General features: G+C 40.0%; 2 protein-coding genes across 3 annotated transcripts in view; both read left to right on the top strand.

The window, feature by feature from the left end:
* The first annotated feature begins 696 nt into the window (after positions 1–696).
* atf7ip (activating transcription factor 7 interacting protein) lies at positions 697–9,607 on the top strand. Of its 2 annotated transcripts, none has more exons than XM_014030917.1 (13): positions 697–800; positions 1,687–2,181; positions 2,294–2,723; positions 3,023–3,198; positions 3,296–3,433; positions 3,545–3,616; positions 4,630–4,733; positions 6,288–6,349; positions 6,812–7,504; positions 7,587–7,769; positions 7,895–7,972; positions 8,133–8,218; positions 8,691–9,607. In XM_014030917.1, exons 2-13 carry the CDS (start codon positions 1,693–1,695, stop codon positions 9,147–9,149), a joined length of 2,970 nt encoding a protein of 989 aa, XP_013886371.1. In that variant the 5' UTR covers positions 697–800; positions 1,687–1,692; the 3' UTR covers positions 9,150–9,607. The 2 variants fall into 2 exon arrangements, with proteins under 2 accessions (XP_013886371.1, XP_013886372.1); XM_014030918.1 differs by having other exon boundaries at positions 701–804.
* Positions 9,608–15,617: 6,010 nt separating this feature from the next.
* The window catches only part of LOC106534318 (glutamate receptor ionotropic, NMDA 2B), a gene marked incomplete at its 3' end in the record, with an annotated part of 46,406 nt that continues 36,726 nt past the window's right edge, over positions 15,618–25,297 (top strand). The window contains 2 exon segments of the mRNA XM_014030916.1: positions 15,618–16,412; positions 23,824–24,448. Coding sequence (XP_013886370.1) covers positions 24,440–24,448 — 9 coding nt within the window.

The following is a 25,297-nucleotide window of genomic DNA, read 5'->3' as shown; positions in this document are numbered from 1 at the left end:
ACAATTTGATTCAAATGTTTTGTTCCTGTAGTGAAACTAAGACATTTTCTGCTGTTTTCTTCTATCTGAATGCTTCTGTTTGACTGTTACTGAGGCTGTTCTTATCAAAACCACAGGAAACAAATCGTCAGTGTTTTTGTAATCTGTAATCAGAAAAATTATTAGTTTGAAAGCTTTTTTTTGTGCAGATGACCCTTCTCTTTAGACTTAAATTTTTACTCTACTTTGGTAACCGTTTTACAACTCTTCTCTGAGCTGATATTTGTCTGAACACAGCTTTCTAGTCTTGACAAGTTTTTCATAATTTCTGTCTTAAATTGTTGAAAATATCTTGAATAAACACACTGAACCACATTTCTCAAAAGCTTTGTCGGTAGTAACAAATGTTTTTACTGAACAGCTTCAAATCATGTATGTAACTGAAAATTCTGCTTCGTAATGTGAAACACTGAAGTATTACTGTAGTAGCAGCATTTAAGGAACTGCAGAAAGTTTCTGGAAACGTAAAAATTTTATAAAATATTTGGACAGTTATTATGAAAGATAACATGTTTCTGATACTAAATGTATTTTTAATTTGATGAAATTCAAAGTGCCATTATGTCGGTGCACAATGAACAGCTTTGTTTCATCCTCGGAGTTGTAATTAGACTTGATTCAGTACAGCTGGATTAAGGGTTGTAGCATTAGCCACGTTGTCAAATTTACAAATATAAAACAACCTCTTTTTCTCCCCTTTTTCCTCAGATTTTCGACAAATCCTGCGTTAAATTCATGACCAGGATTCTTTCGTCCTGAAGGTAGGTAGGTCACAGTTTGTTTACTCGTTTATATATTCTCACTTTTTTTTTGGTGCAAGGTAAAAAATTGTGTACTGCAGCTACTCCCCTGCTACACACATCTTCAATCCATTTCTTATTTGTGTGRCTCGTAAAAATACCATGAAGATTAACTCACAGAAGTATGATATTTAAAAGAGCTCAAATATAATAAAAAATTATAAAAATGTACAAATAGCCTCATCTGTACAGTGTAAGAACCGATCAAATGGTGTACGGAAAGTCCTTCCATGTTTTGCATAACCTCTTTGCTGCTGTAAGCACTGCCCCAGTTAGGCCGTTCTGATTTGCTGAGGATTCAGCCAATTGGTAGGTGGGGGGATGGGAGGAAGGCTGGGTTACTGCTGCTGTTAACTTCATGCTCTTTCTTCTGTTTTCTGGATCCGGACTTAGGTAAACAGGAAATCCATAGGTCAGTTACATGATTTTAGGTAGTTATGGAACAATTAGACTTAACTTGACACCATGAAGGAGGGTTTCTGCCTTAGTGAGGTGCGCTCATTGACTGCTGTCCCTTTAGGACAATGTCAGCTGAGTGGAATCATATTGTGAAGGTCTGACTGATTAATTGACCTCAATAACAAATGTGTAAAAATATTAAAAGTAGACACGTTTGGAAAGCGACAAATTTAGAGAAAAAACATCARTGAAAGAACCTTCTAGAAAAGAACAAGAGCTCTACAGCGACCTCTAGTGTTTTGTATCAGGCTGTGCAGCCATTGCTGAAATGTTCCAGCGCAAAGATCAGGACACTCATTAGCGTAATGTACTGTGTGTTTTTGGAGGTCTAGAGCTTGTCTAGCTTCATTATCTCCTCTGCATCTTATCCGTCCTTGTCACCCTGCAGAAAGCAATGGAACTTGTGGCAACAGAGGAAAAAAAGAAGATTTTCCGAGCTAAGAAAACCATGAAGATGAGTGATCGTCTGCAACTGGAAAGCCTTCACAGCACTTTACTGACAACAGCCCCGCGCTTGTCTAACCCATCTCCGCCGCCAATGGTGAACGGCACGCATAAGGAGGATGGACAAAAAGGAACTGAGAGAGAGCAAAACAACACGGTTGATCGGAGCTCCCCTCGCACCGGGTCGCCTTCCACTCCAACACCGACGAGCTCTCCTGCACCGTTCCTGTCGCTTAATTTATCACCATCCACCGCCTCTTCCCAAAGTCCCAACACTCCGGAAGAAGTGACTTCCCCGACTTCCCCGTTCCACTCTGAATTTCCTGATGTGAACAAGACAAAGGAAGTGGAAAAGAAAATTTCTTCACCATCCCAGTCAAATGAGTCTGTTACATCAGTGCCAAGTAAACCTAATGCAATTCCTGTGGAGGGAAAGAAGGTAAATGCTTATTGTTTATATATTTTTTAGAAAGCTTGGGTATATTTTTAATACATTTGATAAAGGTTCAGAATAACCAATGAATTAATATTCTGTTTGCATCCTTCATCAGGAGAAACAGAGCCCAACAGAAGAGCCAGCTGAGGATTCAGGAAAAGATTTGGTTTTGTGTGCGCCTGTCCCCTCTGCAGTGTCTGATTGTATYGAACCAATGGACACAGAAAGTGACACTACAAGCACTAATGACTCCATGGCTTCCACATCTGCAGCGAAAGACGAAAAGCCTTCTTGTCCTGTTGTTGTGGCTACCAGTTCCTCCCTTTCTTCAACTTCTCCTCCAGCATCTGATAAAGATCTGAAACAAACGGGGGAAATCAAAGATGAAGTAAAAGAAGTAGACAACAAACCCAGTGTGGAGACAGGGTCAAAATGTAAGGAAAAGACAGAAGTGTGCCAAATAAAATCAGAGGTCAAAAAGAAAAAGAAGGAAAACGGAGAAACTACAAAACCAAGTCGACCATCATCTACTCCACCTGATGCAGGTACAACAGCAGACATGTTCAATTTGAAATCTACAAAACACTTGGTTCCTATTTATGAACACAGTTTTCCAAAGAAAAAAATGACAAATGCAACAGGGCTTTACTATATGTTAATAACAAGATTACCCTTAAATAGTTATAATTAAAAAAAAAAAAGACACAGTTTACGTTGTACATTGTTTGAAATTATAAACCTTTAATTGAATGCTAAAAATCCAAACAGACTAATACAAACTGGGACAGACTGTTTTAAAAAACAAACTGTAGTCATCAGTGTTTATATTTTTTATTTCTCTCAGAAAAAGAGAAGAGTTCGTCCTCAGGACTGAAGCGCACTTTATCAGAGGGAAATGAAAACGATGAACCGACTGTAAAGAAAGAGGGGAAGAGACCCAAGGTGGAACATGAGGAGCTGGAAGCCCAACTGGAACTTAAAATCACAGCAAAAGCTGGCAATAAACATAAACTTGAAAAGGTTTGTAATAGACTTTGACACACAAGGTGGTCCCTGAGGTGCAAGACACCCTGTATGACCAAATCTCTCCTCTTGTTCTTTTTTTCTCATCTTTTAGATGATTCAACAAATTGTGAGTGAGCGACTGAAGATTTTGGAGCTGACAATTTTTGACAAACATTTCCAAGAGCTAAAAGACAGAGTAGACAAAATTGATTGTGCTAATAAACATCAAACAGCCATCACTGCACTACAAGTAAGTACATGGTACTATTCCAATGTGAAGCTGTTGTTTCATTTGAAGAACACTTGTAACGTAGTTAAAAATGACCACCTAAAAACCAAGTGTACRTCTTGTGTTTTTTAGTCAAAGATTCATCGGCTAACAAAGAAGTTTGGAGAGGCTAATCAGGCATCAGAAAACAAAAAGAAAGAGGAGGTAAGATATAACTTTTCTTATTTCATCACATTGTTTTGAATTATTGCACAATTTTATTTGTTTCTAATTTTTCTCACACAGAAAAAAGTATAGACTCTCCTAATGCTAATACACATACAGTGAGTTCAGAATGTATCCAGACTCCCATTAACTGTGATGTAAAAGTAGAGATGATGTCACCAAGCTTAACAGGGGTATTAGTCCAACGTATTGGGGTGTTTATATGAGTACAAGTACGAGTATTTGAGGCTGGTATTGGATGTTTTAGATATTTCTCTGCTCCTACAACACACCTGATTTGAATCAGTGAGTGTTTAACAAGCTTCTGCTCAACRGGAGAAGGTAATTTAAGCACCGAATCAGGTGTGTTGGAGCAGAGAAACAGACGAGAGACCTCTGTCTAGCCACTCTGCTGTAAAGCTCAGATCAAGAGGCCTGACGTTCTGATGGTCTTTCTGGAATTTAGGGCACTTTGAAAAAATATGTCCGATTTGGACAGAGCTCTGCCGGCAGTTCCTTTGACTTTGTGGCTTGTTTTTTCCTTTGATGTGCATGATAAGAGACTATTCATATCACATCCGGTCGATTTATTTAACCAAAGGTGGACTTGGGCAGATCTATATTTTAATWACAAGTGTTTTTGCAAAATATCTGAATATTTGTGAATGTACCACTATATTTGTCTTTTTATTTATTAGGAATACAAATAAAAATAAAACTTTATTTTGTTCTTATGTCCGGAGTACTGAGCGTAGATTAATAAAAAAAAAAAACAATGAAATGATTGTAGCAACAGGTAGCAACATGAAACACTTGGTGCGTTACCGCCACCACCTCTTGGTAAAGTTAGCAGCGTAATACTACTAGGTGCTGGTGTGCAAACAACAGCCATTTATCCAAAAGACAGACGCATTCACATTTGTAGCCTATAATTTCCATTTCTATTCTGTAGTTTACATCTGACGTGAGATCAGCAGATAAGGTTCTAAATGCTTGCTGTTGGATTTCCATAGGCACTTGCTGCTGCTGCTGCCACTGCTGCTGCCACTGCTGCTGCCACTGCTGCTACCACTGCTGCTAAGACTACAACAGTTACCAACAACCCCCAAGCTCAGCGGTAAGTCTATTTCTAAAGCAATTTCTTTCATAGATTATGTTGGTTATACTTTAAGAGTAGTGGTTTCTGAAGGTAAGCATAATGCTGCTTTGATTTATTGAAGTTTTTATATTTGCCACTTATGTTGAAGCTGACATTTTTCAGTTACCATTTAAAATTATTAAGTTTCCAAAAGAACAGTTATGTATATGTTTAGATGTGATCCTTGATTAATAAATCAGTTGTGTTCAGTGTTGTTTTGTGTGAATATAATTTGGCTTTTGTATGAACGTGACAATACCGGACTGATGCCAGTACCACACACAAGACTGTTCACAGCTCCAAGAGGTGACATTGTCCCAGGTTGCTAACCGTAATTATAAAATAAACCTAAAATTAATAAACAAAATGAAGAGTCTTCCAATTCTAAGCAGTTCTTCTATGTCCTTTGTTCGGTTTGTTAGGCCTAACTTTTTGAAACTCTTAATTACCTGATATTTCTAAAGCCTGTTTGGTATAAACAAACACACGCTCCAGTGATTTCTACCTGCAAAGCAACCCTGTATGGGTCCAGGTCCTGAGTCTTGTGACGTTCTACAATGTGAAGCCTGAGCGATTCTACAGGCAGAGAGTGTAGTTAAACCTGCACCTCTCCTCCCAACAGCGTACTCTTTGGGCAGACAGTAGCTCTGCAGCCTGAGGCGCCCAGAGAGGGAGTGGCGCACCCTTTCCATAAGACTACTGCACTGTCCACGAAGGAGAAAGAAGAGGAAGAGGAAATGGGGATGGAGATAAATGTGTCACGCCATATTGCCATGGCAAGAAAGCTGGCAGAATACAGTGAAGGAAGGTGCAGACCTGATATTAAGCTCCGCAGAATTTCTACTCAATTGGAGAGTGTGCTGTACTTCAACTGTAAGCGAGGCTCAGAAATCCCCAGGCCTGAGCGCTACGCATCTTACTTATTCCGCTACTTAGTCCCTTATGACATCTACTGTGGCTGGGTCGCAAAGGTCAATTATGTTGGATTAATGGGAAAGGAGGCACTGCCCATGAACTTGAGGAGGACAATAAAGAGATTCATTGAGCATCGCTTTCCCCTACTGCCCATTGAAAAATGGAGGGAGATTCGTGACGCCATCAATGAATTACTCAGAGTCAAGAGAAAACCGGAGTTTTTTCGAGAATACGATGAAAGGATTGCTTTGCCATTTTGACACGTTTTTGTCATAGGATACGTCGTAGACTACGACGTAGCATACTGGGACAATTGTCATTAAGTGTATTGGAGAATGCTAAAATATTTTGTCTATACCACAAACTTCAATTATAAAACTGAAATTTTTTTTCAAAAAGAAACTTGGTGACTTGGCACCATGCTTGAAAACAATGAACACTTTAAAAACTAATGCGATTTAAACTTGGACACTTGCACTTTTTTTTTAGTTGGGACTACTTTCAAGATGTTAAAGATGACTGTATGAAATGGAATAAAATGAATGACCATCTTCTTATCATGGACTTAAATGGCTTCTTATGTCAGCAACTCTAAGCATAGGCAATTTTTCTAAACAGGCCGGTCCAGACTTCCACTGAGGTTAAACAATCTCCAACTGTTGCTTCTTCCAGCACAGCTGGTAAGTAGCATTTCTTCTTTCCCTGAATGTTGTTTTGATTTGTTATTTTTTGTCATAATTATCATTGGTGTATATTTAGACATACAACCACCAAACAAATGTTTCTAAAAAAAAGTTTGCTTGTTCCTGTGTGTTGGTTTTCAAACTACTCTCAAAGTGCAGAGAAATGTTTTTAGAAATTAAAAAAACATTGAATTTCCTGTATTAGAATAGTTATAAGATCAAACTATGACACTTATTGTCATCAGTGTCATTGTTGGATATTGGGTCAGTAATCGTTGCGTTGTTGATTTTGGGTTAATAGAAGACAGACGTTGGATAGAAACATGGTACAGACTAACAATTCTAGGGGATATACAAGGATTGACCATGGCTGAGATGAATAACTTGACTATAATATGTTGAAGTTTTGTCTCAGGTTGATTTCATTTTCTTCTTTTTCTTTTCTTTTTTKTCCACCAGTTGCTCCGTTCCCAGAATCTCTTCCAGCCTCTGCTGCAGCTCCAGTTCCGGCTCCAGCTCCTGCCCCAATCGCAGCCCCAGCTTCCACCTCCACCACTATAGTTCCCCAGACCTCTATTCTCCAGCTCATCACCTCTAACTCTAATGCTGTCTCTTCGTTGGCTGCTGGGATCACTACCCAGAGTCAACCAGGCACTCTCCTGCTGAAAACAACTCCCGGTACCGGCATGATGACTGCAGGCCAGCCACTCGTCATTCATCTGCCTCTGTCCATATCCAACGGCCAGACAGGGCTGGTCAACTTCCCTATGTCCTCTTTGTCTGCAGCCAGCACACTAACCAAATCCAAAACCACTCCAGCTACCACCACCTTTATAATCAAGTCTCCTCCCTCAACGAACACAGCATCGGCCCCGACCTCAACTGTTGCCACGCTTCCAGCCATCCAGGCCCCCGCTGGTCAGGTGTCTCCTGCCCAGATCTCTCTAGCGCGAGGTGTGTACCAAGGAGGTGCAGGGAGAATAACTACGCCTAATGCTGGGGTATCTGTGGCCACAGTGAGGGCACCAGCTCAGTCCGTCTCTGTTGCTGGTGCTTTATCTTCAGCCTCTTCGCCTGCAACCTCTGTGCCAGCAGCTACAGGTTCCACTGCTCCAGGAACCCCACAGGGAACATCTCTGACATCCAAGACTGGTGAGAAAGATTTAAGATTAGTGAACGAGACTGTTTTTTTAAAATAGTATAATTTGATTAACAGCATTCTGTGTCTTAACAGACAATCAGGTCTCTAAAACAGCTTCAGGATCTGGATCATCTGGATCCTCTGGATCGTCTGGAGTCACTACTGGAGTCAATACTGGAGTCACTACTGGAATCGCTCAACCTAAAGCGGCTGTACCACCATCAAGACCCAAAGGCTCTGTCATTGATCTTACAGAGGATGATGATGACGTGCAAGGTAGGACTGAGCTTCAGAGCTTGTTCATCCTCTCATAAACTGACTCATTTTCAGCTCGAGTCATTTTAGGACCACTCGGTCTTCAAAAACGGTAGTCTTTATGTTTTTTTGTTTGTTTTTTTTAGTGACAGGAGTGAAGAAAGCCACAGTTCCAAGTTCTTCCTCTGCTCCCCGACCCAACCCAGTCATCAGCATTCCCAACAGTAAGAGCTACAAATTACATCAAACGTATGAGTCAGTTTTTGCACGTCTGTGAGTAGGTAACAATGTAGTGCCAGCCACTGTACTGTACTTGAAGAATAAGTTTTGTTTATATATCACCTCTTTAATTGTATTAAACATGTATTTGTGCTTTATCTACAGGTACTGGAGCAAGGTCATCTCCAAAAACCAATCAGAATCAGAACTCCAGCACTCCCCAGATTACAGTACATCACCGCCCCCCACAGGTGAGGATCTGCATTTACATCTGTTCCACATCTGTCCTTTTCTTCCAGCAGCTTTATTTAAGAGCTTCATTTCTTTGTGACGTGGCATCGAATCATCATATAAGGCTTTAATTATCACAGATCTGGCTTTTCACAATAAAAGCTTCAGATGGCAAGTGTTTGAAACGGAGAGTTTAAACTTTCCACACAGTCAGCATGAATCAGCATTCACACTATTGACATTCACTTTATTTGTATTTTTTCCTTTTTAATTAAATATTTTCTTTACAAGGTTTACATGTTGTCACAGAGGCTTCATTTTTACTTTACGTTTCTGTCTGCGTGTTTCATAAAAAGTGCTTTTTTCCAGACCTTAATGTTTTTACTCTGTGTGTTAAAATAACAACTCTTCAAAATATTTGTTAATGCCAGAGATTTTAGCCCCATATTTCAAACATTTTCCTAACTAATCTTTTATTTTGTTTGTGTTTAGGAGTCTCCACTCAAACCTCGTACTGTAACCACTTCATTGTCATCGCGGAGCTCCAACCCAGCTCTGCCCCCTCTCCCCCCGGCACCCGGAGTATCCCGTTTGCCCCCGGAGGCCGAACAAACCTCACCCCCTCAGCAGCTCCAGCTGAAGCTGGTGCCGGGTCAGACCGGTATCGTTCTGTCCTGGAGCGTTTCCGAAGTGGATCGGACCTGCGCGGCCGTAGACAGCTATCACCTCTATGCCTTCCACCAAGACAACTCGAGCGGCAACGCGACGCAGCAGCACTGGAAGAAGATAGGGGAGGTGAACGCCCTTCCCCTCCCCATGGCCTGTACGCTGACCCAGTTCCAGTCTGGCTCCACATACTATTTTGCCGTTCGAGCCAAAGACATTTATGGACGCTTTGGCACCTTCTGTGAACCCCAGTGCACAAATGTTATCAGTTCCAGCTCTAGTTAAATTACTCAAGAAACATGGACTTTATTTTTTATTTCTTTTGCTTCGATGATTTTGTGTTTTATTTCAAGAACTCAAACATGGTGTGTGGATCAGATACAGTATCTGTAAATATATCTACAAAAAAAAAAAAACACACATGAAATTCTGATTGACTTGGTGAGTTGAAGCAGTCAACAGTTGTTTTTCTCTGGTTTATTGTACTTGGTGTATTTTTAGTGACTTGAGCTGTTGTCTGTAACCCTGTATTATTTTTTCCCCTTTCCAAAGTGGGGTATTTATGTTGTTCACTCCTGTTAATCAGACATGATCGTTATTCTTTCTTTAAGGAGAAGTGATTATACAGTACATGTAAACTCAATTGCACAGAAATGTATACTTGTGTGTTAGAAGCAGAATAACTTTTTTTAAGTTCTGTCTGGCAACCAGACTTTAACAAAATAAAAGGTTTTATTAAAGTATAGGTCTTCTTTCATTTTTAATATTTCATCATGTAGTTCATTGAATCATATAGCTCATATTTTAATAATTAGAGAGTGCATATAGAAGAAGATCATTTTATGTTGATAATGACAGTGCTATATTTCCTGGCAAACCACCTAGAATTGCATGTAAGAACCTCCCATTGGATAATTGCTGCAGGAGTGATTGTTTCAGCTGGATTGAAGTTATTTAATCCAGACTGAGGCAGCGAGCAGCTTCTCATTTGGAAAAACACATCCTGTGGTCGTGGAAAAGACAAGCAGAGAAAACATTTACCAGTGAGGACATTGGTGAAACTTCTAAAACCAGGTTAAGAAATTAGTTTCCAGTTAACATGCATGTTTTTGGTCTGTGGGAGGAAACTGGAGAAAACCTCCCGTGCACAGAGCATACATGTCAACTTGTACGGATTGTCCGTAAATTATAAAGTTTTTTTGTCATTTTGCAGGTAAACGGACCTACAGAGCAATCTCACGGATTTTTTCAAAACCTCAGTTTCAAATGTATCTAACACCATGCTGCTACACAACACAAACAATGTGATGTTGAAGACACAAGGATGAAATCAGAATGAGCTTTTTATATTTGCCATTGTCTTTGGCAGCGGGCAACAAAAGTACAGCTCKATTATCTTGACTGAGAGGACAATTGACACGGCAGTGAACCAGCAACCTCTGTGTTTTGGGTGATAAATATCTTTTTTGTTTTGTCTAAATGGTTACTTGAAACAAAAGGAAATGGACACGAAACAATTTTAGTAATTACTGAGGGTTTTGAGCTAATTACCTGTAATTTCTTTGAAGAAGCAGATGCTGAGTGGTTGAACATCCTGACATTTTATTATGTTCAACATCATCGGTTGTGATGTTGAAATGGTGACCCACGGAGCAATTTTAGTACTCCACATTATTTCAAAGACCACTCACCAAATTAATTTTTTTTAAATTCTAGGTCAAAGGTTCTTAACCCAGTTCCTTGTGACCTACTGTTCTGCACGTTTTAGACATTTCCCTGCTTCAACACACCTGACTGTAGAGAGTGAGTGATTGACAGGCTTCTAAACTGGATGACTTTCTGATTAGGTGATTAAATTATTTGAATCAGGTGTGTTGAAGTAGGGAAACCAGCTAAAACATGCAGAACAGTGGGGTCAAGAGGAACAGGGTTGAAGACCTCTGTGTAGATCTTTATATTTACCTTCAAGTGCAGAAACWAAAACCATCAAATGAAATAATTCAGCTGGATTTCGTGAGCCTATTTCAGGATGGCGATGGAATGACTTGGACCGCAGCAGACGACGAGCTGAAAAAGGATCTCAGCATCAGTAATGACCAATTTACTGCACCTCAGATTAGAGTCTTCATAATTACTCACCTGAATTCAAATGGCTGATCCTTTTTTCAAACGGCTTCAAGGAACCCATTACTAAGGTAACCAAAATTATTACTTGGAACGTGCTGACAATTTAAAACTCAAAAACACACCTGTACAAATCTCATCTGTCCACAAATTAGTGTTTATCTTCAGATTTGACTGTCTACTTTTCCAAATTGCAGTACTTTCCTTCACCACAAGAGGGGGCATCATGACCTCAGAAAACGCAGGCAACCTGTTTCTGTAGTATATTGGTGCCAAGAAGCGTGCAAAAAAAATAATTCTCAGAATCCTGACTTTAATCTCAAATTTTAAAAGTTTGCAAAATATCTCATGCACCATTGACTGATTTTTAGTGAAACTTTCAAAGTGTTCATTGGGCTGAAAGCAATCCCCAAATTGTGCTCTAAATTTGAACTGATTGTGCAAATACTTGATTCAGTTCTGTCAGTTTATTAGCAGAATAACTCATTGGAGTGGCAAATTGTATTGAAACTTTCAGGAAGTAATCACTGAATGCAAAAAATAACGTAAAAATAACGGTTAAAAAATAAAAAGAGCTCACGCTATAAGCACTGATACAGGCATGGAACTGCTGTTTCATTCAGTCTATGTTGTTGTGTGTCTGTCCCTATCAAATAAACATAATAATAATAATAATTTTTTTATTGTTTTTAATGGATAAACTTTCGTTTTACTCATGAGCGTTGTGTTTAGTCACTTCCAGTTCACTCCAGGGCACAGAAATCTTTACCACTGAAGACTAACTACTATATTAACTATATTAATATTAACTACTGGACATGCGCAGTAGGTCTTCAATGCAAAAGAATAAGGAGGCTGTGGGCACAGCTGACCTGCGACCAGAACATGATTTGCATACCGGTAATGGGTCGATGTCATGTTCATTGTGGCAGTGCAGGTCCTGAAGCAAACCAGTAAACAAATGGAGGAGCTAACAACTCAGCTAAGTCTCTTCAAACAACCTTTTTGATGAAAACACACCAGGAGAATGCTAATGATGATGATGCTTTATTGTCATTGTACAGAGCACAACAAAATTACATTTAATAACACCCATTCAAGAAACACACAAGACAAACATGGGGGAACAGGTGTACAGGGCATGCAGCAACCAGCAGGGGTCACGCTACCTTTTGAAAGTTGGAAAAACACAATAGTAGAGGTGAGTTAAAAAAGGTTGCTCTGGTCCTATGTTTACTCATAAACACAGTCATATGCACAAAAAAACCACTCGCTAAAACAGCAAGACAGCTGGTGATCGGGGGGCTTAGGTTACTTGGGGTTGGGGGGCTTAGGGTCAGACACATGAGGATTCAGTAGAGCCAGTGACGTTTTAGGATAATTTTCCATGCTGGAACCAATCTGAGACCTGCCAGAGTCCAGAGACCAGATCTTATCGTCACATGCTCAGTTCACTGGAGTTCAGACTTTCCCCTCCTTCCTCACTGCCTTCAGACTGCTCCCCACACACGGATAATACGAAAAGAGGGAAGGGAATCAAGCCCTTGTTGACTTATCCTCCCAGCGAGTTTAGTTTACGTGCCAACTGAAGGTCAGCAGCTGGGTTCCAAAAAAGATAATCATAATTGTTTTGGGACAAGCAGCCCTTGAATTTTTTTTGTGCTGCTTTCAGTCTTTAATGCATATCTGAAAATGGCGAAACCCCTCCCCCAGTTCAGAATTTCGTGACCTCCTTCAGCCAGGTGTAATCCAACACTCCAGAGGCACGCTGTTGGTCTGCCATTCTCGTCAGAATCACATCCAGTTTGCGATTTTATCTCCCCCAGCATCTGAGTCGGTGCGCTTCCAGTTTGGCTGATWCAATTCATTGTGCCTGACAGCTTTTCTAGGCCCAGACTGCTGTCAGGATCACTTTTTCATTTTCCGATAAATCAAAAATCTGCCTCTGCCTATCAGCAGAAATCCAATTATCATAAATCCAAATATATACAAATCTTCCACATCTTCAATGGAAAGCGGCACCAAACAGATCAGGTTCCATCCCCAGGAACCACTGACCTGACCAGCAGCAACCATTCCACTGGGATAGCTACGTCCCCATTGTTCCAATCTTAATGTGGAAAAAATAGTGTCAGTTGCGTTCAGAGACCAGTTGACCAGATCCATAATTCCTTTTTGTTATGGATGATAGATAGAAGAAGGGTTTGAAAGAGCTGCAAAGCAGGGAAGGAGGGACAGGTTCGGGAGAGAGCAAAAAAGCGTCCGACTCCTCTGGAGGCCAAGCAAGAGAGAGAGAGAGAAAAAAAGCTTAAAGTAAAAGAACTTGGACCAATCAGCCAAACACAGAGCAGCAGAACAAAGACAGAGGAAGAGTTGGTTTACACTGAACCTGAAATAGCATCAAGGCTAAGCCAATGCCCCCCCCACCCCGCCCACCCCCAGGAAGGACCTCCTGTCAGAGCTGAAGGGTTGTATCATGCACCCCAATCCTGGTCGCCTTTGACTCTGGGTTTGGCCACTGCAGGGCCCAGTGCTACCTTCTCAGACTATGGGGAGGTTGGATATACAATAAGTAATGCAAGGGCCCCTTCCACTCGGCTGATGTATACTCACAAGTGGAAGGTTTTTAGCAGCTGGTGTCGATCTAGACATGAGGATCCTGTGCACTGTACTATTTCAGATATCCTTGCCTTCCTTCAGAAGCCACTTTCGAAGGGTTGGTCTCCATCCACCCTGAAAGTTTACATCGCTGCCATCTCTTGCTGGCATAGGGTGGTTGGGGGAAAGACTATAGGCCATAACAAGTATGTGTCCTTGTTTTTGAGGGGTGCACGACGTTTGCATCCCCCCACACGCCTTGTCGTGCCTSTGTGGGATCTCTCGCTGGTCCTCGATGACCTGCGGTCCTCTCCATTTGAGCCCTTGATGGAGCCTTGAGTGTTTGTYGAAAAAGACTGCGTTTCTCCTGGCCATGGCTTCAGCCAAATGTGTAGGTGAGCTTCATGCATGGTCAGTTCACGAGTCCTGCTGCAGGTGGAATCCAGCTGGTTCAGGTGTCACTCTCTGGCCTAATGCAGCATTCCTCCCCAAAGTGGCCTCGTCTGCGAGCCAATCTCTACCTCTCCAGCTTGCTCATTTTGAAACAGGTAGAGCTAGTGAGCCTCTCTGCCCTGTTCTAGCTCTGGAAGCGTACATCAGACAGACAGCTTCTCTGCGACAGTCTGATAATTTATTTATGTGCTACGCAGGGCCTCACAAAGAGCAGGCTCTTTCAAACAGTCTTGCACACTGGATTGTCGATGTGGTGGAACACTCGTACACTCTACAAGGCCACCAACCGCCTGCAGGGGTGTGGTGCCATTCCACCAGGAGCATTAGTGTTTCATGGGCTGCTATGGCTAGGGTCACTCTGGAGGCTATTTGTGCAGCAGCTTCCTGGTCATCCCTGGACACATTTGCTAGGTTCTACAGATGAAACTGGCTGTCCTGCACCCGTTGGAGACGGTCCTGTTGCAGCACTCCTCTTCAACTCAGTGAGGTGGGGATCGCTTTTGCTTGTTTTCTTTTTGCAATTCCTCAGGACTCTGTTGGTAATTGGCGTTCAGTGCTTTAAGCACCGCCTCTGGTGGTCAGTAGGGATGAAATAGAACGAAAGTTACAAATGTAACTACGGTTCTATCCTGATGACTGCCAGAGCATTCGGTCCCTCAGAATCATTGTGTTTTCGCGAGAGGATTAAGGGACTGAGCTACTGTTGTCACTTGACTATATAGGCTCGCCGGTGTCAACGGAGTCACACGTGACTATGTTGGCACAAGATACACAACCTGCGCATGCACAAGAATGATCATTCAGTGCTTTATGCACCGCCTCTGACGGTCATTTGGGATTCATAGAACCGTAGTTACATTTGTATCTTTCGTTCTCTGAAGCAGCACTGAAGACCATGAAGGCTCACCCAATGCTGAACAGGACCAAGAAGTCTGATCTAGTTCAGGAGCTACAGTGGTGCTGTGGCTCTGTACCAGCTCTTCATGGAGAACAATCTGCAGGACACCTTCAGAGACTGTGACTCTACTGAAGATTCTCATCACATCTCCTCTGACCACAGCTGAATCTGAGAGGAGCTTCTCCACACTGAAGATAATCCAGACTTTCCTCAGGTACAACATCACATCTCTCTGCACTGACCATGCTCTATAGAGAAGAATCTGGTTAAAACATCGCTGACTTTAACCAGAGTCATGAAGAAATTTGCTTTTCAGTTACAGAAAGGCAAACTTATGTACAAAAAATAAAACACTACTTGAGATTGTAATGCAGTTTTGTAATTTTCATTTGTTTAATAAATACATTGGCATGATACAGTTTAGTACATGTTTGATTGCCCCCCCTGCAGAAAAATCCACCAGCTGCCACTGCATAAAACCCAACGTTTTAAAATTATTTTGATACTTAGCAACAGAGGGAGCCATTACTTAAAAAAAAAACAACAAAAATATTTTTCTCCACAGCAGCCTGTCTCTGATTCACAATCCTACAGAGGGACCCACCTCCACATCTCCCTCCCTCCCTCCCTCTGAGCATCTCCTGCTCTYCTCCCACCTCCTCTCCAGAGGGGGAGGGAGGAGAGCCAGAGCGCACAGCTCCAGAGTTGTGGTCCGCGCGCCGCTCTTCGCTCGCTCAGAAGTGTGTTTTTTTTGGCTCCACGCTCCGAGTCTCCTGCACATCGGCAGCAGCAGTGCCATGTCTGACAGCTGGATGGGCAAAAGGTTGCAGCTCATCTGAGGAGAAGGTGGCATCTTGCTTTGGGGAGGAACAGAAGAGGAAAAAGAAGACTTGACCAGTTGCTGAGGGAGAGAGAGAGAGAGGAGGAGGGGGGGATATAACTGAAAGCCCCCCTCCTCGCCCCACTAAGCAGAGCAAAACGGAAGGCTTTGGAGTATTCAATTTTTTCTTTCGTTTTGTATTTTTCTTATTCCTCATCGCAGTGCTGGGAGGTGCTTCATCTTTTCATATAGTCTCTCTCTCCGTCATCTGCCTCCTCATTTACTTCTCCATCTACGTAGTCTATAATTTCTTATATTTATGAGAGAACGGAGAGAGGAGTTCTGATTTCATTTTTTAATTCTGTCCTTTCGCCCTCCCTCCCTCACCCTCTCCGTTTTCACTGAACCCCGTCACTCCTGTCACTCCATCATTATCAGTTCACCCCCAACTCCACCCCATCTTCCACCCCATCTTCCACCTTCTCCTGTCTCTAAGATGTTAAATGAACTTGGATTAATTTTCTTCAAAGACAACTAAAAAAAGAAAAAAAAACTCCTCATGAATGACTTCCCCCCCCTTTTCCTTCTCTTTTGGTCCCTCCACACCCATTTTCTTTGCATCACACTCTTGCGGGATTCTTTAATGTTACTCTAGGTAGGTTAACTATTGTTTAGTGTCTGTCTATCTGTCGGTCTGTGTGTATTTGTGTGTGCTTTACGTAGACATAAAACACACATTAACACACACATGCACTCGCACACTAAACTATGCCTGAAGGAGAGTGATCAGTGATTTATTTATTTTTTGTTTTGTTTTGTTTTGGTTTGTCCTCATCGTTTTTATTTAAATCCTCCTCCTCAGTTCATCTCACTGTTCTTTTAATTGGTGTCTTTGAAAAAAAATCGTTTTTTTGGTTCATGCTTTTAATTTCTTAAATATTTTTGCAACCTGTTGTGGAGATTAAAGTTGGCCCTGGCTGTAATGAAGTGAATATGTCTCTTTTCAGTTTTATGGTTTTATTGATCTATTATTTTTTCTTAAATTTATTGAGTTGCATTCAGTTTTGAACTAATGGCAGTCTGGAGTTATTAAAAGAAAATGCCATTTGTGCTTTTTTTTTGGTTCTTAGTCCATCGGTTCTGTTCCTGCCTCTGCCTCTTGCCATCCCACACACTGCACACAATCCTAGATATTTTTTAACATCTGAAGCTCCTGCATGTAAATCCATTTTCCTCAAAAGCCTATTTTTTGTTTTCCCAATTCTTTTATCCTCCTCCTACTTGTGTAAGAGTCGGGGTGACATTAGCAGCCTGATCTGTGGACTGAGCTTGTGAAGCTGTGGACTTGAGCTGTGCAGGTTGAAGATAGACAGACTGATAGATAGAACTGAATCTTCCATCCTCTCCTTTTTTGTCTTTGTCTCCTCCTCTGTCACATCTTCCTCCTCTCTTTTTGTTTGATGCTTCGCTGCCACAGCTTTGTGCGAGCTGTTTTAAAGCCTTAGACTTATTTTAATAGCTTGTTTGTGTACGTGAGACTGAAGCTGCCTGCTCTTCAACCTTAAAAGTAGACGAGTAGCTTAGGCCCACATCAGCTACTGTTAGTCTTCCACGCCCACCACCTCCTCCTCATGGACTGCTTTAAAAAGGGGCGTAACACGTCCCTCTTTTCTTGTTGAGAGGAGGATGTCGTCATGAAGGAACATGAAGGACCAGTCGTTTTGCTCTGTCTTTGCTTTTGTGTCTCAGCTCTGCTCCTCTGTAAAACATCTCCACCACAGTCTATAAAATTATGTGTTGCAGAAAAGAGTTAATTAGGTGAGTAAGTGAACTGATTCGGCGCTCACTGCTTCTCCCGGAGTGAGTGCATGCACATGCATGGAGCGGCAGGGTGGGTGTGTCGCCCTGAGACGTGCGCGTGTGGACGCACGGGCGCAGCTGATCGAGCAGGAGCGTGCATGCCTGCATACTGGGAACGAACTGTGCATGCGCTCCCATCAGCAGCTCCTCTGTGAAGGCTTCTGATGTTTTACCACCACGTTTGCCTGCACCGAGAAACCTCCTGTGTCCAACTGGTTGTTGATCAGACCATGGCTTTGATTTCTTCTTTTAATATATATGTTTCACTCTCTTAAGTTCCACACCTCTTTGAGTTATCGCTTTGCTCAAACAAAAATAAATTTAGCTTCTTTTTTTTAACTTAAAACAAGCTCTTCCTATAAAAACGTGATTTTGGTTCTTGTCGTAGCAAGATTTACCAAGAATGCAGAAACACGTTGGAATAAATGCACAGATGCGTGTATGGTCGTCAAATGATTTAATCTTGAGCGACAACAAACAGAAGTCAATCAGGAAGTCTGTCAAGTTGTGGCTGGGCCCTCAGCAGAGAGGCAGCCAAATATAACATCATGTGACATGCTTACAACCAATCACAGTTCGCCAATTGTAACCACCTAACCAATGACAGGGCTGTCAGCCTGGAAACACCTTAACAGAAATTAAAGAGGTCATGCATTGCTGGAGTCTTGAAGTCTGGGCCGATAGAGTAAAACAGCCGAAACTGGTTATAATAAGATATGATTACTGGACAAGTGTGAAGGTAGAACAGATACACATAATTAATCCATAACAGTTCTTGTGTGCAGACTACATTATTTTAGTCCTCTTCATTTTTATGGTGTAGAGGGGGAAAAAGTGGTTTAGTTTTCATTTTTAAACCAATGCCACACCGGATATTTTTTATTTTACTGCCTCCATCACATTTTGTCTTAGTAGCGATGGATCTGCAGCAGATCTCTGGGAAATATATATATTTTTTACAAATAAATAAACCAACAGATCTGATGTGACTCATGCATTGGCTTGGCTGTTTGACTCCCCAGCAAGACCTTAATGAGAACACTGTGACATAAAAAGTTGCGCGCGTCCAACTGCATCCATCACGTTGGCTAAAGTGATCCAATGCTGCCTTCACCTGTACACAACCAGAGGCTGAATCAAGCAGCTAAAAGAGCTGATACATTAGAAGAATTTAAATACATTTTTTACCTTTTTATTTATACAGATTGTCTCATTGAGATCCAAGATCTCATTTTGAGAGACCTGTTTTGATAAAATAATTAGACCAAACAAGTCTTTTTTTCTAGTCATTCCTTTGTTTGTTGAAGGAATGCGAGTTTAATCAGACATATTTCAACGAGCTAATGTCATATTCTGTGATGTACTCGGAGTATTTTCTGAGACTGACTCTCAGCTACTAGCATATCAAATTTAAGTGCAATAATCATACATTTAACTGAGTTGTAGCCATTTTTGTGTCTTCTAAAATCAGTTTTCTGTGGCGGCCATCTTGAATTGGGTTGAATCCAAAAGTGAAGGAGTTGTAGATGTGCATGTGCTGATTGCTTCTTGGAAAATGAATTAAAAACGTGTTCAACGTTTTCCTAAATATATTGTTGGCTGTCGCTAAAGTGGAAGAGCAACAAATATTCTATGGCTGTTTGTTCTTAAAACAGCTCCATTAATCGTTTGAAAAAAAGAATTTCTTTATTTTTACTAAACATCTCCAACTTAAAGGTTTTTAATCATTCAGGACATATTTCACAAAAAAAGAGAGAAGTAACACAACTCTGAGCACAGAGAAATTTTAAAATGCTAAGCTCGCCTCCCGAGAAAAAAAGGTTYACCTCAAAAAGACAACCCCCGACACACTCACATTCTTAGAAATATACTGCTTCCCTAAATAAAAATAACTAATAATAAAAACGAGTAAAATATTTAGCACACACAAAATTGACGTGAGACGTGTATAACAGCTGCTCAATATAATTTTCAAAACTGCACAACCCCTCCCCCCAACACCCTCCAAAGGAAAAAAAAACCTGTAGCTATGAGATTAAATAAACCTTAAGTTGTTTTATTAAAAAATTCTCAGTGTTATCCTGCATGAGTCAAACCATCAGTATCGCATCAAAACTACCTCGAGAGTCCCGCGTAATTACACGATAAAGGAGCGAAAAACGGATATTTATAACAGAAAATTTGCTGAATGAATAATTTATTTGACTGCCAGACGGGATTAAAATTCTGCACATGTAAATATCCACTGACAGTTTTCCTCCAGGCTCAACTGAGTCTACCTGCATCTGCAACTCCCTCAACTCGCACACACTCGGTTTTAAACACAAATATCAACATGGCCACATTGTTTTTTCTTAAGATAAGTTAAACTTTTTATTAATAATTAGAAAAACACATTTTCTCACCATTAATAAAGATGAATTTAAAGTCAAGTTTGCACAAAAGGGGTATTTTTTAAATCTAAATTTGGAACAGTCATGCTGGCAGCTGATTCAAGTGGGTCTCAAAAACATTCATCAGTGATCAACATATTCATGTTAACGATCAGGTGTCATAACGATGCTAAATGATAAAACTGGATATCGTAAAATAACAGAATCGATAACTTATGATCGAGTGTCAAAGTTTGTAACAGCAGGTGTGGCTGTGTTTTGGCTTTCAAATAGTTTTTTTATTCAGACGTTTGTTCTGAGTTTCTAAGCTAATATTTCAACAAGCAACCATAAAACCAACAAAAGTCACATTCCTTTTCAAGTTCATGAATTATTTTACTAACAGACACACAAACCCTCACAAGCAATTACACGATGATCGTTTTAATCAGCCATCCTCTCATGGCAGTGGACTGTAATAAAGCAACTATTGACTCATCGGACATCCTAATTAAACAGAACACGTGATGCTTTTGTGACACAAACCTGCTAAATCTCAAGGTTTAATTGTGGTTTAATTGAGAATTAAAGGGGTTATAAAATTATTCATATCCGCATAGTGAAAAATAAACATCTTGGTGTTTTTTTAAGAAAATAGAAAACATGGTGTGATCCTCCTGCACTGCCACAGAGACCCTCAGATCCTTTTCATTTCCCCCAGATAAAAAGCCTCATGCCTCCAACAGTCATATGTTGTTTGTCCCACGTGTTTTAAAAAGTAAGCATGGAAGCGAAACAATGCATCTGCATGACTGCATCCAACTGTTTTCTTTGTGTTTAGAAGCCTTGCCTTTAGTATGTTTCTGTTTTATTATTTGACAAAATGCTGTTTGTTGTTGTTGATGATGATGATGATGATGATGATGATGATGATGATGATGATGATGATGATTCCTTGACATTGTGGACCAAGCTGTTTTCTTTGTCTCTTCACCAAAGCTGGAACTGAAATATAAGGAGGCTGATAGTCCTCAGTGTGTTTGTCAAAACAGGGAGCGTTTAAGGTGCTGATGATCTAAATGTCTGTAATTTATGTGATGACACACTTGTCTTTATTCAGTAATTGGCCACACTTCTGCACTGACAGGACGTTGTTCCTGCCGCCTCTAGAGCTGTTTATGAGCGTTCTGTTAATGAATTTTACACGCCTCACATGCTGCGTTGTTTGTTTCAAAGAAAAAAAAAACGTTTTTTTTTTTGTTTAAAGAGGTTTTTTTTAAAACCATGACGCTACACAAACTGCAACCGTTTTAATGATGAAGAACAAAAAAGTCTGGTCCAAATTCAGATCTAAACCCTCAACTGACATCTGTAGGGAAAAAAATACAACAAACAGAATATAATTTTGGAAAACATAGACATATTAACACAGATACTGTCCACATGAAATCAATTTTATGCTTTCATTTAGACTCATTTAGATGTATTTAATTATTATTATTATTTTTGCTATTGCATTATTGAGTAGGCTACTGCAAAAGATTTTGATTTCTGAATAAATATACTACAAGAAGTGACAGAGTTGTAGCTGTTTTGGTCAAACCTTGTAAATGAATTTATCCAGTGTTGTATAAAGTACCTCAAAGTGATACTTGAGTAAAMGTACAAGTATCTTATAAAATGACTTTGGTAAAAATTACGGTCTCCACTAAAATTGTTACTTGAGTAAATGTCTTTAAGTATCTGATTTTTTTTGTACTTAAGAATAGAAAGTAAAAGTATTGAGTAAAAACAAGKGGTTTGATTTTCCAAAAAAACATTTATTAGGGGCTGACCTCTCCAAAAACTATTTTTTAAAGGCATGTAGATGTGACAAATTGTGTACAAAGTAACACGGTGTCAGCTTGGTATATATTTATACTTCTCATCCAGCCACAATTAAATTCACTCCATCCAGGAGACACAATTTATCAGGACAATAAGAAGAGTAACAACTTTCTACTTCTTACTTTTTTAAAACATGTAAGGAGAAGAAAGTATAACTGTGTAAAAATGTTAGGAGTAGAAGTAAAAATAATTACCCAAGTAAAGTGCAGATGACCAAAATTTCTTCTCAGTTACAGTAACAAAGTATTTGTACTTAGTTACTTTACCTCGATGGAGTATGAGGGCCACACTACGGTAGATTTTTTAAATTATTATTACGAAATTAAAGTTGTAATTTTATAAGAATAAAGTCATTATATTACGAGATTAAAGTCATAATATTACAAGATTTAAGTCGTAATATTGCGAGAATAAAGTCATAATTTAACTAGATTAAAATATTATATACAAGATATATAAAATAAAATAGATAAATATTATGAATAAATAATAAACGAATAAATGACAAATATTGCAAAGATAAATATTATGAGAAAAAAAGTCATAATCAGGGCGTGTCTATTTCCCGTTCGTCATTTCCTCCTCATTTCTCCCACACCTGTGTACAGCCATGTGTCTGTGTTCATAAAGTAGTCCATGATGACTCGTTAGATTAATATGCTTTCATTCAAATTAGCTACGTGATGACTAAATCGCCAATGCATCCATTAATTACAATACAGCTTAAATTTATAGTTATTTGCACGATTTCCATGTCCTGCTACTGATAATTTGATGCTAATATGCTAAAAGATTAACTATTTATTCATAGCAATACTAAAATATAACTTGACAAGTTGCTCAACATGTCTCATTTTAATGCAGTGGTAACTGCATGCTTTTTCACGTAAAAGCTACAATATTATAACTTTTTTCTCGTAATGCTATGACTTTAAACATTACTACTTTAAACTCATAATATTATGACATTAAACTCGTAATATTATGACTTTAAACTCGTAATATTACGACTTTATTCTCATGATATTATGACTTTATTTTTTATAGGACTTTAATGTCGTAATATTTCTTTATTTTAATCTTTATTGTCTTTAATCTCGTAATTAAAAAAAAATCTCGTTGTGTGGCCCTAATACTCCGTCATACTTTACAACTCTGGCTGTATCTCATGCGATGATGTAAAATCTTAAAGTGTTCGGACAGCGTTTTAAAGATGACTCTCAGCTACTTCCACACTAAAATTGAACTTAATATCTGTAAAACTGATTGTGTTAAAGTCATTTCTACGTTGGCTAAGGTCAGCTAGCTGTGGCGGCCATCTTGAAAGAGGCTGACTCTGAGGGATACTGAAGTGTAGCCAACCATTACTTTCTAACTAAAATCGGTTTAGTGGTTTATGACATGTTCGGCTRACAACACCCCCTRAGATCCTTCTTTTATTGCGTCAGACAATAGAACRTGAGAAATGAGGAAAATGCACGTATATTGTCTTCAGTCATCCACAATATTTCAGTAGCCTGTCTTTAACCGTGCAGTCCCAGTTTGGAAGTAAAGTTTTTCCAAATCCATCTTCAGACATTTCTGAACAGAAATAAGCAAAAACTGAAATAAACACCTACTCTGAAGTGCAACACTTGTTATTCTGTCTGTGTCAAACATCAGCTGCTCTGATGTAAATAATGTTGCAGAATCATTATCGAATCACATACAGTCAGGCTTTGCATCAAGAAACACTTGATTAACCCTGAGTAGTGTAACCAGCAGCTCGAAACACTCCAGACGTTCAGATTGCAGTGAAGGAGTCACTCAGACTCAGCAGCCTGAGTGAGTTCAGGCCTGACCTGAGAAGAAAATGACTTGTTTAGACTCTGATGTTCAGCCCTCACCATCACACTGAACCCGTACTCTGCTGCCTGACTCTGCTCTCCATTTCTTTCTCTGGTTCAGACCGAGAGGAGCGAAGAGAAGAGCGAGCCGCCGAGCCGAKGATCATGACTGGCTAAATTAGGCGAGGGCTCAGAGTCACGGGAAGCCGAAGAAGAGGGGGAACGTCCGCGCACACCGCTGCTGCTCATCTCCACAGCAGCAGAGCTCGCGCACAAGCAGACTTCTGGACCTCGACGAGCTCTGGAGCTTTGAAGGAAAGGCAGTCGGATGGAAAGAGACCAGTGAAAAGACTCTCCATTTCTCATCATCCAGTTTCTTTAGCCGAGTTCCCTTTAGAAGCTCTGACATTTTGAGTTAGTTCGTTTCCAAAAACCTCTGACATCTGAGTCAAAAGCATAAGCCGGCCAATTTGGAGCTYGTTCTTTACAAATCAGTCCTTTAGTTTTGGTCAGACACCACCCTTCCCTCACTCTAACCATCCAGCCTCAGCTCTTCTTCCCGCCTTCAAATAATCCAGCTGCACTCCTCCGTCTACCTGCCAGACCCCCCCTCCTGTCCTCTGTGTGCGACTTCATCAGTTTACACCCCCTCATCCGAGGCTATGAGAGGAGGGATCGAATCGCAGGCCACTCCATCATGCCCGTTCTGAAGAGCAGAGGGGAGATCCGGGCTGGCAATGTTCAAGGTAAGCCACCAGTGGATTTACACTTTACTGGGTTTTAGGACTTCTTTGGAAGCCCTGAAGGCATCTTCTTCATTTCAGCTGAATTAAGCTCAAATTAATCTGAGGCTTCTCATTTATTTGACTATAAGGAAGAGACCAGAATGCCTCTGGGTACTGTAGGACAGATATTTAACTTATCAAAGCAGCACAGAGTCAAGATTACCTTTCAAAATAATAAAAAAGCTCTGCATGATTTAAATACAGCCCGGATCCTTTACAACAGAAGCATTGTCACTACTGTAGTGACAGCGTACCTTTGCTTGTTTCCAAATGAACATCAGTAGCTTTATTTGTACAATCATGCAGTAAATAAGCCTTTATAAGTTTATACTCTGGCACGAATACATTTTATTCGATCAAGAAAAACAAAACAAAAAAAAGTACCACTTTACAATAAGGCTCCCCTTATAGATGGCTTATAAATACTATATAGATAAGTTATTAATTTATCTGTAAACTCTTTATACATCATTAATAAGTGTTTATTATGCATTAATTAAGGAAGAAAAAGACAAAACTGTCCTGTTTTTGGTCAACTAGTGATCCAAATCTGTTCACGTATATTACATCTTAAGTGCTGTATTAAACATTTTACACTAGATTACTACCTTGTAAACACAATAATGTATTGGAAACACAAATTTTACATATAATATTGCACAGTATTGTATCCACAACTATTAGAGGTAACCTTATTGTAAAGTGTAAAACTGTACACTATTTATAAGGCTCCATTATGACATTTATTAATCATTAATAAATACTGTAAATATGTGTTTCCAATACATTATTGTGCTTACAAGTTAACCT

Source organism: Austrofundulus limnaeus, unplaced genomic scaffold (genome assembly GCF_001266775.1).
Source record: "Austrofundulus limnaeus strain Quisiro unplaced genomic scaffold, Austrofundulus_limnaeus-1.0 Scaffold1141, whole genome shotgun sequence".
In the NCBI taxonomy this organism is placed as follows: Eukaryota; Metazoa; Chordata; class Actinopteri; order Cyprinodontiformes; family Rivulidae; genus Austrofundulus; species Austrofundulus limnaeus.
The sequence above is the reverse complement of the archived record's forward strand: the minus strand, read 5'-3'. Positions and strand labels throughout refer to the sequence as shown.